Source organism: Budorcas taxicolor, chromosome 20, assembly GCF_023091745.1.
Source record: "Budorcas taxicolor isolate Tak-1 chromosome 20, Takin1.1, whole genome shotgun sequence".
Taxonomy (NCBI): Eukaryota; Metazoa; Chordata; class Mammalia; order Artiodactyla; family Bovidae; genus Budorcas; species Budorcas taxicolor.
The window spans coordinates 68,348,814-68,365,900 of record NC_068929.1 but is presented as its reverse complement, the minus strand read 5'-3'; the positions used below and the strand labels follow the sequence as shown (position 1 = coordinate 68,365,900).

The 17,087-nt window shown below is 47.9% G+C and overlaps 1 protein-coding gene across 1 annotated transcript in view; it reads left to right on the top strand.

The window, feature by feature from the left end:
* The window catches only part of ADCY2 (adenylate cyclase 2), a 460,851-nt gene that overhangs the window by 427,400 nt on the left and 16,364 nt on the right, over positions 1 to 17,087 (top strand). Inside the window, exons 20-22 of the mRNA XM_052659207.1 lie at positions 1,578 to 1,736; positions 12,065 to 12,211; positions 14,474 to 14,581. Coding sequence (XP_052515167.1) covers positions 1,578 to 1,736; positions 12,065 to 12,211; positions 14,474 to 14,581 — 414 coding nt within the window. The remainder of the gene's footprint in view (positions 1 to 1,577; positions 1,737 to 12,064; positions 12,212 to 14,473; positions 14,582 to 17,087) is intronic.

The following is a 17,087-nucleotide window of genomic DNA, read 5'->3' as shown; positions in this document are numbered from 1 at the left end:
GAAAGCTCCCCTGTATTTCACCCGAGTTTAAAGGGCAGCACCCTGCCATCAAGGGTCTACATCCTAGGTGGGCTCACTCAGGTTATGGGACCAGGTAGTAGCAACCTGGTGTCTGAGAGTGAGGCCAAGGTCCTTGTGTGAGAGAGTTAAGCATCCCTGGATGCTCAAACATACACAAATTGGGCTTGCTGCCTGTCTAAACTGACTCCTTGGCTTCGCTCATGTTTCATTTTTCTCTCATCTTCAACCCGTGTCTTCTCAAAGCCACCACCATAGATTGCTTCTGTCACTTTAGTTTAAAACCAGCCACACCACTAATTTGCACCCCGCCCTCAAAAAACTCCAAGTAAATATTCTGTTCTCCAAGTGAGAGTCCTTTTTTACCAGTACATACATAGCATGCATGGTTTCCATAAATACAGAATATGCAGAAATGTGACAGTAATGTAAAAAACTTTTAAAATATCTCTTTTGTAATCTTTTTTTTTAATGCCTCCCCAGAGGAAGTGGAGTAATTTTTGTGCATATCATATATAGTTTGAATCAAATCTAATTTCAGTGAATGATCATTGCTCGTTCTGACTTTGAAATGTAATTTTTTTTAATTGCCCTCTGTGCCTGAGGCCATTTATGAGTGTTTTGTTTTATTTTGTGCCATCACTAGTGTATCTAATCAAACCCATAAAACAAACTTGCTCCATTTGGTTCTTCTTTGCGATTATTTGTCAGTATCTGTGCTGAAATACACTCTATTATTTAGGCCCTTCTGTTATAGGAAGATTATTCAAAGTTATTTCATTATATGAAATTGTATGCATCAGAGCAGACACAAAATGCTGCCAAACCAAAGAGACCCTGTGACAGTAATTGAGCTTCTCTATTTATACAATGTTAATAACAGCTGGTTTTCAAAAACCTTGAATTTTAATACATTATAAGCATGAACACATATGTTTTTACCAGCAGGCACCATCTTAATTAAATGATATCAAAATGAACTTTTGTCTAAATATAATGTCATTCTCTCAGTACAGTGCAGCCCCAAATGGAAAAACACTTGCTTTTCAATGAACACTTAATTACATAATTTGTGGTAGAGGAAAACTGATTTTCAGAGATTAAAGGCATACTGCCACGAATGAACACTATTATTTTTTAAATGCAAATCATGAAATGCACTCTCTCTACTAATGTATTTTCCAATTTTCATTTATTCATTATTTATATTCTATCATGCCTCATTTCAAGAAATAATTCAAGCCACCTTTTATTAATATAACTGTGTAAGAAGCTTTTATGTCCTCTTTTTTTTTTTTCTTTCAAGCCTCCAGGATAACTATTTTCTCTGTTCCTGAGGCTAGTTCCTTCCCAAATTTGCATTTTTGCATATCCGCGTTAGAGGGTGAATGAGAGACAGTTGGGGTGAACAGAGGGTTTGGTAGGGAGGATGACAATTCTGTTTGGGGGCGTTCTTTTTTAGATTTTGTCTCATTCTTTTTATTTTCTCTTTAAAACCTCCACTCTCTGGCAGGACAAGATGCCTATTGTTTCTTTACCTCTGTGTCCTCTTGTAACAGAATGAATATTACTGTAGGTTAGACTTCTTATGGAAGAACAAGTTCAAAAAAGAGCGGGAGGAGATAGAAACCATGGAGAACTTGAACCGAGTGCTGCTGGAGAATGTGCTTCCTGCGCACGTGGCTGAGCACTTCCTGGCCCGGAGCCTGAAGAACGAGGTCAGAGAGGCGGGGCTGGTGGGGAGAGGCGGGGCCATGGAGGGGAGAGGAGGAGCCATGGAGGGGAGAGGCGGGGCCATGGAGGGGAGAGGAGGAGCCATGTAGGGGAGAGGCGGGGCTTACGAGGAGAGGCGGGGCTCAGAGATGCGTAAGATACTACGTGTATTCCTAGGAAATGTTCACTGAAGGTTGGGAGGGAATGAGGGATCCAGAAACCAATGGATGGATGAACTTGTTATTAAAGAAGCTGAACCTTGATGACACTGATGTACACAGCCACAGATTGAGAAGGCTTGGAACAGTATTTTTCTATTAAAAAAATAACTTTATTTTTCAATAATTAAAGTTGATGTTGAGAACTTGCCTCGTGGTGCGGGAGGGGCCAGACTTTATCACTCTAGTCTTTCTGGAAGTGTGCTGGGCGTGGTCAGCCAGTCCAGGGCCCCCATTCACTTCCCTATTTCTTCTCCTGGTGTTCTCAGCATTCGGTACGTTATTCAGCAACTCATTTGCCCGTGGTTCAGAGATGATGAAATTATTACATCTATTAAGGATTAACCATCTGTTTTCGTTAGCAATGTAAGAGCTTCTTTGTCTATCTGTCTCGCGGTCGGTTCAGTCTATAAATTCAGCAGGTACGTAAGATTACCCCTGCCCTGTGTCAGGCCAGTGCTGGGCCTGGTGGGCTACAGTCCGTGGGCTTGCAAAGGGTCAGACATGATTGAGTGACTGAACAACAGCTACTACTGTGTGCCAGGCCAGTGACCCTTCTGTCCCCAGTGTGTCTCGGGTGCTCCCAAGATGGGGATGACATTTTCCCCCAAGTTGCCTCATCATTGCACTATTTTAATAATTTAAGAACACATGCAGAGTCATCTACAGCCTTCATCACCCCCATGGGCTCCATGGGGCAGGCTGCAGAGTGGGCTTGAACCTTGGACCAGGTGCCACCTCTCTGCAAAGGCAGTTTGGGAACTTTTTCAGGACCAAGTAGGAGTCAGCACACTTCGATGAGGCCAGCTCTGGACTTTGTTGCCTAGTTTGTCATATCAAGAAGGTGAATTCTGCAGGGGTGGGGGTGGCCCCGTCCATGTCCACATTGTGCCTTGTGTGCATGAACCTGACTTAGGCAGTGAAATGATTTTCCCTGCAGACAGTCTGCACCCGTTCACCAAGCACCCAGCTTATTCCTTCATCCAGGAAACATACTCCTGACCCAGGCCAGCTGCAGCCCTGTAGGAAAACAAACAGGAGCTCAATGTCAAAGTTTTACAAACTGTCATTGCCACAGACAACTCCAAGTTCCCTCACCACGTTTTAGGAGTCTAGTTTTCACTTAGGAACCCCTGATCCCCTAGGCATCATTCAATTTGCTCTGTCTAGCTGCCAACCTGACTTTGCTTCAGAAGATAGAGCTGCACATGTTGAATCTTAAATCAGGGGCATCAGGCCAATGAGACTGTCCTTGAAGTGAGTTCATTCTGCATAGCGCTGGGCTGCAAAAGGTGCGTGCTCAGTCACGTCCAACACTATGTGACCCTATGAACTGTAACCTGCTGGCCTCCTCTGTCCGTGGGACTCTCCAGGCAAGAATACTGGAGTGGGTTGCCATGCCTTCCTCCAGGCGATCTTCCCGACCCAGGGATCGAAACTGCATCTCTTGCATCTGCTGCACTGGCAGGTTGCTTCTTTACTAATTGTGAGTCTGGGGCTGCAAAAGTCTCTGTACTTCATCAGACAACACAGAATGCCCCTGGGCTGTGACTTCCCACATTTTATTACCAGTTTTTGTTGGTTAGGTAAATATTAGGAGGAAGCAGGGGTGGGAAGCTACTCAAGCAGCCGCTGTAACTGTTGGGGATTAAAAAATTCCCTGGCCATCCAGTGATTAACACTCCATGTTTCCACTCCCAGCGGCATGGGTTCAGTCCCTGATCAGGGGAATAAGATCCCAAATGCCACGAGGCCAAAAAAATTATGGAGACGCCTGTCAGGCTGAAGATCAAACAGGTAATGAAGGAGGTTCTGTTGCTACAGTACTCGTGAAGAATCCTGAATGCAGAAGAGGGCACCCAGAATGAGGCTGAAGGAGAAAGAGAGCCTCTAGCTCCCTGCCTAAAGGATTTGAGAGCTCCCATCGGGAATCTCTTTTGCATGAAAAGGTCATTGGGAAAGACCCTGATGCTGGGAAAGATTGAGAGCAAGAGGAGAAGGGGGAGACAGAAGATGAGATGGTTGGATGGCATCACTGACTCGATGGACATGAATTTGAGCAAGCTCCACGAGATGGTGAAGGAGAGGAAAACCTGGCAGGCTACAATCCATGAGGTCGCAAAGAGTTGTACATGAGCTAGTGACTGAACAACAACAATCGTGAACCTCATAAGGGAGGATTTTGTTTTCTGGGTTTTTCCCTGTGTTATGGAAAAACCAGAATGAACTTTGTGGCCAACTCAGTAACAAAGTTATTATAAAGAGATTCCTTAGACTGAATAGCAAACTGCTGTCCCATCCTCTGACTTCCCTACGGATGAGCAGGCTGCCTGACTTCTCTCGGAACACAGATTACCCTTCCTGTCCTCAGTCAACTTCATCCCTGGGCAGAAGAGCCCACTTCCCTGACCCGGGGATGTCTCATCCTAAGCTCGTGATTCTGGGCCAGGCAGGCTGAGGTTGTCGGACCTGCTGCAGCTAAACAGCGATGGAGTCTGTGCTGTTTAACAGTGTGGATATGGTCCAGGCTTCTGGCCCGTCCTCAGTGTCAAGGCCGAATAGATGCCCCCTGTGTGTGATAGCGCTCTCGCCCCTTCCCACTGCGACCCCGCCCCTAAGGCTTCCCTGAGGGGAAGTGCTGCCTGTTGTTGAACATGCAGACTCTGGAACAGGATCATTCCTGGGGGGTTCCAGACCCAAAATGGGCAAGGCAGAACATAGCCATTGCTGGGACCAGAGACATCCCGAATCCAAGAGCAGAGCTTCCCCAAATGAACGGATGCCCGAGGTACCAACTACACGTGCCCCTCCCGGGCCCCAGGGCCACTTTCCTCTCCTGTGAGGCCCCACTTGGCCGCTGACAGCAAAACTCTTGTCCCAGGCCTGGCCCTTCTTAGCTGTTGGACTCAGGCTCCATCCTCACAGAGGCTATAACTAATTTCCAGAGCAGTAATTGGTGTGAAACTTTTAGAGCTGTGTCTGGCATGCGGTAAACACTCAATCTTAGTTACTTTTCAAGCAAATATCCCAAACTTAACACAAAACTTGAGAACCGCTGCCTCCTGGAATTTATCAAAATCTGTCCAGGGTGCAGCTACCCCACAGCTTTTCAAGGCTGGACTAGAGTGGACTATAAAACAAACATCATCACTCTGCCCCTATCCAGAAGCATCACCTCCTTAGCTCCTTCTCCTCGGGACAGGCTGAGCACTCACAGCTTCTGGATTCAGAGACCCAACCAAGTCTGAGCTTCTTAGGTGGTTTAGTGGTAAAAAAAAAAAATCTCCAGTAGAGGCAAGTTTGATCCCTGGGTTGGGAAGATCTCCTGGAGGAGGGCATGGCAACCCACTCCAGTATTCTTGCCTGGAGAATCCCATGGACAGAGGAGCCTGACAGGCTACAGTCCATAGCATCACACAAAGTCCAACATGAGTGAAGCAACTTAGCACACTCGCATGCAGATGGGAGTGTATCTTTCAGTTCCACAGTAAATGTTAATACTCCATGGTATTCTGGAACATTCCTTGGAAACATGACCTATGACTTCGGCTAAGACCCAGGTTTTGGGGGCTCCAAAATCACTGCAGATGATGACTGCAGCCATGAAATTAAGACACTTACTCCTTGGAAGGGAGTTATGACCAACCTAGACAGCATATTAAAAAACAGAGACATTACTTTGCCAACAAAGGTCCGTCTAGTCAAGGCTATGGTTTTTCCAGTTGTCATGTATGTATGTGAGAGTTCGACTGTAAAGAAAGCTGAGTGCCGAAAAATTGATGCTTTTGAACTGTGGTGTTGGAGAAGACTCTTGAGAGTCCCTTTGACTGCAAGGAGATCCAACCAGTCCATTCTAAAGGATATCGGTCCTGAATTTCTTAAGGACTGATGTTGAAGCTGAAACTCCAATACTTTGGCCACCTGATGAGAAGAACTGACTCATTGGAAAAGACCCTGATGTTGGGGAAGATTGAAGGCAGGAGAAGGGGACGACAGAGGATAAGATGATTGGATAGCATCACTGACTCAATGGACATGAGTTTGAGTAAACTCCAGGAGTTGGTGATGGACAGGGAGGCCTGGTGTGCTGCAGTCCATGGGGTGGCAAAGTCAGAAACAACGGAACAGCTAAACTGAACTGAACTGAAGACCCGTGTTAACAAAGAGCCTTTTGATTCTCCACCTGCCGTATGCACGTGCAGACAAAACTCCTCTCCCTTCAGAAGTGCAGAATAAGGAGTGATTTAATGACAGTAATCCGCAAAAGATTTCACTTTGATTTCAGACTGTTCACTGCACCTGTGCTCCAGGTCTGTGCCAGAGAGCTGCTGTGTCCAGCTTTGCAGGCTCTTCTTCTCCCTTCCCCAGGGCACCGGTTTCCCTTAAGGCATCCCAAGGTTCTCCACCAGCTGCTGACCAGGTCTGAACCCTCAGGCCATTCAGGGTCTGGACAGAGCTCTGTGGGCCCAGACGGCGCCCACAGGTTTACAAAGCCTTTGCTCCAGACTGCTGCGCTGTGGCAGGAGCAGGGCTGAGAGGTCCCTTGAATAGACATCCCGGCCGGCTTCCGTCGCTTGTTGAAAAGACCGCGTTTTCTCCTCAGTTGCCCCTTTGCCGAGTCCCCAGTGGTCAGGGTTGTGTGCGATTTTTGAGCCAGGCAGCCTCACTGTGGGAGAGCTGAGGCTAGACCAAAACAAGATACAGGGGCTTCCCTGGTGACTCAGTGGTTAATAAAAAACCGCCTGCCAGTGCAGGAGACACGGGCTCAAACCCCGATCTGGGAAGATCCCACATGCCTCAGAGCAACTAAGACCGCGCCTCACAACTACTGCGCCTGCGCTCGAACCGTAGGCGCCCAGGAATCACAGCTATTGAAGCCCGTAAGGCTTAGAGCCTGTGCCCTGCAATAGGAAAAACCACCGTGATGAGAAGCCTGTGCACAGCTCAAGAGTGGCCCCTGCTCGCCGCAACTAGAGAAAAGCCCAGGCAGCAGTGAAAATCCAGCACAGCCAAAAATTAATTAATTAATTTAATTAAAATAAGACACAGATGTCACTGTGGGTACAGGGCGGGAGGGTGAGGAGATCACCAGACACGCAAAGAGCTTCCCCTTCTCAGCTATCTACCCCCTCTCAACACCCAGGCGGCTCCCTCAACCTGTTCCTTGCAGTCAGGCTAGAAAACCACAGGTGCTGAGAGATGCTTCTGTGCTTTCTAATGACCTGACTCCCCTGAAGACTTCAGACACAAGCTGGCAGGCTGAGCATTAAAACACAGGCCACCTGGGGGAGGTGAACGGTGGAAACATCTCCCATCTGTGGCCTGAGTCAGCAAGAGAAAGTACCAGGCCCAGACTCTGAACCCCAAGCTTATGGCAGTTCTAACCATCTTCCAGGGCACACCAAGCAGATGTCTCCATACCTGGGCATAAGCTGCACCAACCAAACTTCGTTCTCCTGATCTCTGCTTCCCTCTCCTCTCCAGCTCGACTCTAAGCTCCTTAGGGAAGGGCTCGTGTTGTCCATCTCTGTGTCCGTAATACCTGGTGTGAAGCCTGGCCTGCAGCAGGCCCCCTTGAGGGCTGTGTGTACGCGTGCCCGTGTGTCTATACAACAGATGCTAAAGTGAATACCAGCCCATGACACCAAGAGACAGGAGAACTCGTATCCCAAAGGGAGTGCTACACAACTCTCAGCTCTTCACTCCCAGGCACTCCAGGGGCGGGGAGGGATCGGAGGCATGTAGTGGGAAGTGAGCGCCCTCCGCAAAGGACGTGAGAAATCCTCCCATCACGTCTCATAACTGGACCAAAAGGACCACTCAGCCTGATGCGAAGAACTTACTCATTGGAAAAGACACTGATGCTGGGAAAGATTGAAGGCAGAGAAGAAGGGGATGACAGAGGATGAACTGGTTGGATGGCATCGCCGACACAATGGACATGAGCCTGAGTGCGCTCTGGGAGTTGGTGATGGACAGGGAGGCCCTGGCATGCTGCAGTCCATGGGGTCGCAAAGAGGTGGACACAACTGAGTGACTGAACTGAGTGACAGCCTGGGAAGTGTACCTTAGACTTGTGTCTCTGAGTGGTCCTGGGGCAGCAGCACCATCAAGGGGGCACAGATGCCTGGTGTGTTCCTGATGGGTGGGCTGGGGCAGGGGTGGGGGGCGGAGCTGATGGGAGTGTCTGGGCCAAGACAGTTGGAAGGCTGCAGGTGGGGACTCTGAAGTTTGGGAGGGCAGAGCGTGCTGAATGTCTCCAGCAGGAGAAAGACAGTTGGTGTGGGGTCATTTTAGATCCTGTTTGGAAAAGCTGCTTGTAGGTCCCAATAGAGAAGCTAGAAGAATAACCAGAAAGCCAGGGGTGAAGAGAGTAATCATGAGTAAGAGGGCATGGTCCACATCAAGGGAAGCTTGGCAGGATGTCCCATGATCGGGGAAGTGATGGGGTGTCTCCAAATAACCCAAGGAAATGGCCACCAAGTTTAAGTTCATAGTTTAAGGAACTGTGATGTAGTTAATGGGACGTGTTCCTTCTCCAGACGACACTTCTTTTTTCCCTTATTCTCCACCCCTGGGGTGCTTTGGAAAACCTGACTAGCCATCTGGGGAGGGGTCAGAGCAGACACACGAGGAGCAGACAGAGAAGCCAACCACGCCCTTTTCCCACTCTGCAGACACCCTCCCCCAGGAGGCCCACACTGGAGAAGGAGAAAGCCACACATCCCATGGGGATCTAAGTTCTGACTTCTCGTCATATTGGATACTTAAATTATTGGTGACAGGACTCATGTTACCTGAGAATAGCAAGAAGAGTCATGGAGTTAGCCCAAGTTTTCATCCAGAGTTGGAAAAAAAAACAAAAAACACTAAATCTCACTCAATAAACCAGAAAGGACAGCAGGCACAGAAGGGCAGTTGCTTTGTGATGGTTTTTCTGTACCTTGAGCTTCTTCAGGAGAATGGTGACATTTGAGTGAATGTTGAAATGGCATCTAAGCTTCCCTTTCCAAAGCTCAGTGAGATTCTTTTTGGCAGCTGTGTGCTGGACAAGGGTTACCCATGCAAGACCCTGAATTCCAAAATCTCCTCTAAGGCTTTCCACCTACCCTAGCCTCACCCAAGGTCCTCTGGAAGGATAAGATAAGCTCAGGTCACCAACCAATCTGGCTCTAAGCCCAACCCAAAGACCTGGAGGGATCTCTCTTGAGTTTAGGGTATGGTTCTAAAACCTGCAAGTTTCATTAGCCCTAGTGAATTTGTAAAGCTTCCCATCTGCAAAGTTCCCCTAATTCTCCAGAATAGCCCTACCTCCTCCTGAGCCAGGAACTAGTGATCCCCACTCACTGTTGGTATTTCCTCGGAGGCTCCAAGTGACCCATTTGTCAAAAGAGGGTGGGTTAGCCGTTTGCAGTCCCAGCCCCCAGCAGCTCTTGTAGCCTGCAGAGCACCAGACCAGGACTCCAGAGATTAGCAATTCTTGTTTCTAAGCCAGTGGGGGCCTCCGTGTGTCACTGAACTCCCCTGAACCAACAATTCCTCATTTGTCCTGTGATTCTTAATCAAGGCTGCACAACAGGATAACCCGTGGAGCTTTACAAAAAGATGTCCATTCTCAGAGCACGGCCCAGGGGCAAGGTTCAGTTGGTCATGGGGAGGCCCAGGTGTCACCTTCTTCAGAGTTCCATTGGTGACTCTCCCAGGCATTCCTGTTGAAGACTGTGGAGTAAGATGACCCATCAGGCCCCTTCCAGCTTCAGTAACCTAGATCTTCTGGGGCAAGAATTCAGAGGACAATTTTGAGAGTGTCAGTCTGAAAATATTTTATCAGACCCCAAACCAGTGCAGTTAAAACCATCCCTCACGGCTTCCCTGGCGGCTCAGAGGTTAAAGCATCTGCCCGAAATGCAGGAGACCCGGGTTCAAGCCCTGTGTCGGGAAGATCCCCTGGAGAAGGAAATGGCACCCCACTCCAGCATTCTTGCCTGGAGAATCCCATGGATGGAGGAGCCTGGTGGGCTACAGTCCACGGGGTCGCAAAGAGTCGGACTCGACTGAGTGACTTGCTTTCGCTTTCATTTCCAAACTGTCAGTCAGTTCAGTCTTGCGTTTCCTTATCCCCCATCCCAGACACCAGAGAGACCCCAGGGGAGAGAAGAAAGGCAAAGTGACATGACCTACAAGTGACTCAAGGCCCCAGATTCAGGCAGCACAGTGTGTGGCCATCAGGAAATGCAGGGTAAAATCTACATCAGACTTGGTAACCTTGGGAAAATCTTGTAACTGCTCTGCCTAAGATTCTCGTCAGGGGCAAGTTAATGCTGGTAGAGTTCAGAGGGGTGCACGTCCTGTCATGCAGTGGGCACTCAGTCAGTGCTGGCGATTGTCGCAGCTTGTCATCATCATCATTCCCCAGAGGGCCACTTTGGCTGATGTCAGCAGATGCCGGGGAAATGCAAGGTTCAGAAAATATATCCTTGCCTTGCTTGATGCACCCCTTTTCATAAGGAGCAGAGAAGTCTGTGGAGCTTACACTACTTTTATGAAACTGGCATTTTCAACTAGAACAGGCTTCCAGGGGTTTTTCTCTCCCCCATTACCTTGACACCCTGGCTTAGTCAGTGTTACTGCAACCTAAACTTGACAGTCATACATGCCACCGATTATCTTCCCAGGATATGAATGTTCACAAAAACAGCCTTTCAGAGAGAGGAAGTGCAGGTCTGCACAAAGAGCCAACTTAACCATATTGAGAGCAGAGTAGGAAAGGAAAACCTTAAGTCTGTTGTTCACGTATTCTATACAGATTGTGAGACCATAGCAGAAGGCATTACAGGATGGTTGGCCCTGGGAATAGGAAGATGACAGCTTTCCCAGGAAGCGGTTACGTCTTGCCACGGGTCACCATTGCCCCAATATGTTCCTTATGAGACCTCCATGGAGGAAGAATGATTTTTCTGAGAGGTCACCAAACTTTGGAGTTACGGTGCTGTCAGAGTGCCTACTCCCTGATAATGGATTCATCTGGGTGCCCCAGAAAGCAGAACACCCTGGTAACAGTCATGCAGGGTGGATTCCCTTGGTCTACTGGGCAAACAGAAAGTGCCAGTTGGTAGCTTTCTCCCCTCCACGCAGAGGCCTCCGTCTTGTTTAACAGAACTCTCCTCGTGTTTCTTGGTGGAGTGTTTCCCATCGAGCACTGCGCCCACATTGGCACCTGACCATTGTGCCTGTGTCCGGCCATCCAAGGGCCCCGAGGAGCCAGCAGCAGTGGAAGAGCAGATCCTCGGCCCCCCAGGACCAGCTCCCATGCCACGAAATGACCCTTTCTTTATGAAATCCCTGCTGAACCTGAAGGTTTCGCTGTGTGTTGGGAAAATTATGGCAACACCTTGAAACTGTACTTACAAGACATTTTAATCATGTCTGTGCATGAAGAACTGTGAGCCTCTGTCTATTTAAAAATGAAAGGATATCATCTGCTCCTTTCAGGAGACTCTAAAGAGGAAAATTCACAACACCCGCCAATCCAAAGGATGTAACTATAACGAGTCACTTTAGGACAGTCTCGTAGTTTGGAAAATCATTTTGTTTCCCTTTAGTTGTTTAGAGAACATTTTTTTTTCCCTAAGTAAGAAGTCTATCAGTTCAGTTCAGTTCACTTCAGTTCAGTCGCTCAGTCGTGTCCAACTCTTTGCGAGCCCCTGAACTGCAGCACGCCAGGCCTCCCTGTCCATCACCAACTCCCAGAGTCCACCCAAACCCATGTCCATGGAGCCGGTGATGCCATCAAACTGTCTCACCCTCTGTCGTCCCCTTCTATGGTCTCTTGCAATCGCCTACGATAGAGATGGCAGAGAGGGGTGAGCGGAAGGGCACCTCATACTAGCTGGTAGTGACAGTGGCCGTGTGGTGTCGATGATTCTGAGCCTGTACCCCGCTCGCCGGAAGCCTTCACCTGTGCTCAGTGAAATGGGCCTGGGACGAGAGGACAGGGCAGGCGCAGTGGGCACTGGGCGCTTTCTTTACCAGCCCCACATAAAGAGGCACTTGCACCAGGAGCAGCTTTGCTGGAACAGTTTCCTGGTGCTCAGCGGCTCCTTTTCTCCGGGCAGGATTTATACCACCAGTCCTATGACTGCGTCTGCGTCATGTTTGCCTCCATTCCTGACTTCAAAGAGTTCTATACGGAGTCCGACGTGAACAAGGAGGGTTTGGAATGCCTTCGGCTCCTGAATGAAATCATTGCCGACTTTGATGATGTAGGTACCTAAGAGTTACCCTTCAGCCTGGATGGGAGGGGACCTGGAGGTGGTGAACGGATACATGTGTGTATGTATATATATATATATATATATATATATATATATATACACATATATATATATGGTTGAGTCCCTTTGCTGTCCACCTGAAACTATCACAGCATTGTTAATCGGCTATACTCCAATACAAATGCATGCTAAGTCACTTCAGTCGTGTCTGACTCTTGGCGACCCTATGGACTATAGTCCCCAGGCTCCTGTGTCCATGGGATTCTCCAGGCAAGAATACTGAAGTGGGTTGCCATGCCTCCTCCAGGGGATCTTCCTGACCCAGGGGTTGAACCTGAGTCCCAATACAAAATAAAAAGTTAAAGAAAAAAAAGAGTTACCCTTGATGGGCAGAGGTGACCTCAGCCCCACAAACTCTGACATCAAGTTAGTGTAGTATCATGGCATATCTGAAAACTCATCCTTTGGCAAAATTGCTGGCAGTTGGCGTTAATCTTTTTGCTCTATTTAGGTTACTGACTAATTTTGGTGAGGCAAACACAAACTATTTGCAAAGTTGATGTGATTGCTAGGAACAACTACCAAAATCCGTTCAATAAAATACCTTTCCAGTATGCCCATAAATTTTCTTGAAAGGCCTGAACTCCAAGGAATATACTTCCCATATCTTTATACATAAAAAAGATAATGAGTATATTCATCATAGTGGATTATTGACATGTCTGTCTATATAGACTCCAAGGTCTCTGTCAGATATCAACTTGAAATGTGCATGGATGGCCTACTTTATTATTGGAAAAGCAATATGAATGTGGTACAATATATTTTAGAAAGGACAAAGTATATGTCTTAGATTTTGAAATAGATGTCATTTTTCAATATTCTGCCTACCAAGGGAACAACGTGCTTTTGTTTTCCAGGAAGAACAAACAGACCCCTTATATGAAAGATATGGATGCTACACCATTTTTAATAATATCGTGCAAATATAGGAAAAATTGACATCGGTGAACATAGGTTCATCATGATTAATGGAACTTTGAAATACAGTGATGCATGATGTAATAGGAAGGTTTTAGGCCAACCATCTAAATGCCTTAGGGGACCTGTGCATTTCTCTGCTACCACTGTTGTTGCCACGAGGTCGCCTCAAGACTCATGGTGAAGTAATGACACCTAGAGGCTGCCACTGTTATGCTGGGTCCCTAGAGGAAAATGGGGGTGTGCTTCCTCCAGCTGGTCCTCTGCAAAATAAATGTTCTCCAGCATTAGTGTCCTTGCAGGTGTGATTGGCTCATAGAGATGTGATAATGAGATTTTCTCACCTATCTTAGATTCTCTAACATGAAACCGCCTCTGAAAGCAGGAGTACCAAGGAAGGTTCTAGAAGGTGTTCCCAGCCTTCTGTCCCTGCCATTGCCCTGCTGAGCAGATACAGAACCTTCCAGAGTTTCCTTCATTTGCTCTCTCCATCCAGTCTTTCTCTTTCCTACCACTTATCTTATTTTTACCATTCTTCCATCCCACCCTAAGGCTTAGTATAGTGGATGGGGAGGAGCCCAGTAAGAAATTGATTATTGGTGCCAGAAGCTGAGACAAGAAAATAAATTAGGATAGGGCTAATAGGAGGAGCCATTTTAGATGTTTATTCCCTCCGTCCAAGTTTTCAGAGGGCAAAAGCCAGTCCCTGGCACCACATGTGTTGTGTGCTGTGCTGTGCTGTGCTAAGTTGCTTCAGTCGGGTACGACTCTTTGTGACCCTATGGACGGTAGTCCCCAGGCTCTGTCCATGGGATTCTCCAGGCAAGAATGAATTGCCATGCCCTTCTCCAGCCCCAGCCTATAATTAGTCATAAATTACCCTCACCATTCAGGGAAGACCTCACACTTTGAATCATTTTGTATTTAGGCGCTTCAAACACAGAGTGGGGAAATGTATTTGAAGAAAATTTGAAAATTTAATGAGGCAATTATCGCTCACATGATAGGCTATCCTGCTTTCTTCACTAGGAAATTCTGAAAAATAATTTGTGTTCACTAGAAGTAAATTATTATACTGTATTTCCTTCCAAGGACATGTGCTTTGTGAAATTGATGAAGTGTGCTTTCCCCAAGATGCCCAGGGTCAAAGGGTGAATAAGTGATGTCCTGCTCCCGTGACTGAGCACTAGAATCTGAGAATGTCTCTTGAGTGCTGGGCCTTGGGTCGGCACCCCGCTGAGTAACTGTATGATTCTCATTGCTTCCCAGCTGCTATCCAAGCCGAAGTTCAGTGGCGTTGAAAAGATCAAGACCATCGGCAGCACGTACATGGCAGCGACGGGTCTGAGCGCGGTGCCCAGCCAGGAGCACGCCCAGGTACACACGTGTGAGCAGCACCCGGCACACGTGAGCCTTGGCTCCACCCACAGGTCATCCATGAGCCAAAACAGTCATGCAGTGGCCCATACATTGTACTTTAAGCACAACCCAAACCTCAGTGATTAAGGTCTCGTGAGGAAAGAGGAGAATTCTGGAGGCTTCTGTGGGTGTGTTCACAGAACCCCTTTCTCTGGCAGACAAGGTAGAAAAAACAAGGCAGTTGCTTAATACCAGATAAATATACAAGAAAGGAGATTTCAGTTCAGTTCAGCCGCTCAGTCGTGTCCGACTCTTTGCAACCCCATGAATCGCAGCACGCCAGGCCTCCCTGTCCATCACCAACTCCCAGAGTTCACGCAAACTCATGTGCATCAAGTCGGTGATGCAAGGTGACTCGTTACAGGTGGTTCAGATGGTAAAGAATCTGCCTGCAGTGCAGGAGACCTGGGTTCAATCCCTGGGCCAGGAAGATGCCCTGGAGAAGGGAAAGGCTACTTACTCCAGTATTCTTGCCTGGAGAATCCCACGGACAGAGAAGCCTGGTGTGCTGCAGTCCATGGGGTGGCGAAGTCCGCCATGAATGAGCGACTGAACAACTGGCCTTAAGTCGCATTCCCCAAAGTCCCAGCAGGGGGCGCCGTGCAGAGCAATTCGGTTCAGTTCAGTCTCTGCTGCTGCTGCCAAGTCGCTTCAGTCGTGTCCCACTCTGTGTGACCCCATAGACGCCAGTCCACCAGGCTTCGCCATCCCTGGGATTCTCCAGGCAAGAACACTGGAGTGGGTTGCCATTTCCTTCTCCAATGCATTAAAGTGGAAAGTGAAAATGAAGTCGCTCAGTCGTGCCCTATTCTTAGCGACCCCATGGACTGCAGCCTACCAGGCTCCTTCGTCCATGGGATTTTCCAGGCAAGAGGACTGGAGTGGGTTGCCATTGCCTTCTCCGGTTCAGTCTCTCAGTCGTGTCCAATTCTGCGACTCCATGGACTACAGCACACTAGGCTTCCCTGTCCATCACCAACTCCTGGAGTTTACTCAAATTTATGTCCGTTAAGTCCGTGATGACATCCAGCCATCTCATCCTCTGTCGTCCCCTTCTCCTCCTGCCTTCAATCTTTCCCAGCATTGGGGTCTTTTCAAATGAGTCAGTTTTTCACATCAGGGGGCCAAAGTACTGGAGTTTCAGCTTCAGCATCAGTCCTTCCAATGAATATTCAGCACTGATTTCCTTTAGGACTGAATGGTTTGATCTCCTTACTGTCCAAGGGACTCACAAGAGTCTTCTCGAACACCACAGTTCAAAAGCATAAATTCTTCGGCACTCAACTTTCTTTATAGTCCAGTTCTCACATCCATACATGACCACTGGAAAAACCATAGCTTTGACTAGACGGGCCTTTGTCAGCAACGTAATGTCTCTGCTTTTTAATATGCTATCTAGGTTGATCATAACTTTTCCTCCAAAGAGCAAACATCTTTTAATTTCATGGCTGCACTCACCATCTGCAGTGATTTTGAAGCCCCCCGAAATATAGCCTCTCACTGTTTCCATTGTTTCCCATCTATTTGCCATGAAGTGATGGGACCAGATGCCATGACCTTAGTCTTCTGAATGTTGAGTTTTAGGCCAGCTTTTTCACTCTTCTCTTTCACTTTCATCAGGAGGCTCTTCAGTTCCTCTTCCCTTTCTGCAATTACTCACATCCATTCGGTGCATGATGTGGCACGTGTCCCCCGTGCTTCCCAGAACTCACTTCCTCATGCCATTTTACAAACCTGCTCCTCCCAATGCCAACACTCCCCTTTTATCATCCTGTTATTTTGGAGCACTTACTCAATGCCGCTTGAGTCTGGGAAGTGCCCCACCCCTGGCCCCTTTTACAGCTGGAGAAACTGAGGCACAGCAGTGCAGTGACTTGCCGGTGGAGAGAACTAGCAGCCAGAGAGCAGGGCTGCAGACCCCAGCACTCTGGGTGCAGGCCTCCCCTCCATCTGCCCACAGGCCTCATGCTACTTCACCCCAGCCTCTTCCTCCCCAGCCCCTCACTGTGTTGGCGTCTGCACCCACCAGTTTGCATCCACACTGTTCACCCGAGCACTCCTTCAAAGGGTGCCCAATCCCTTCTGTCCTTGGCACCCGTGACCACAAAACCTGCCTCCTCAGCTGCATCCTGACTCTTGAGTAATACCTTCATGGTGGATTGGAAAGAGGGTGGCTTTCAAGTGAGACTGCTCCTTGCTTACCGTGATATCTACACTTTCTGCATGTGCATGTCCCTTGATGCACAGTGGAGATCCTATTCATTTCCTAAGACTGTGGGGAAGACCTCATTATTATGAAAAATGCTCCACAGGCATAACTTTTCCACAGGTAATAAAAATGCTAATAAAAATAATAATACAGTTGTGGCTTACACACTGTTGGACAGATAAAAGGGTTTTGGAACATAAATGAAATGTTGTCATGTCCATGTAGGGATTTTTTTTTTTCTCAATATGAGCTAGT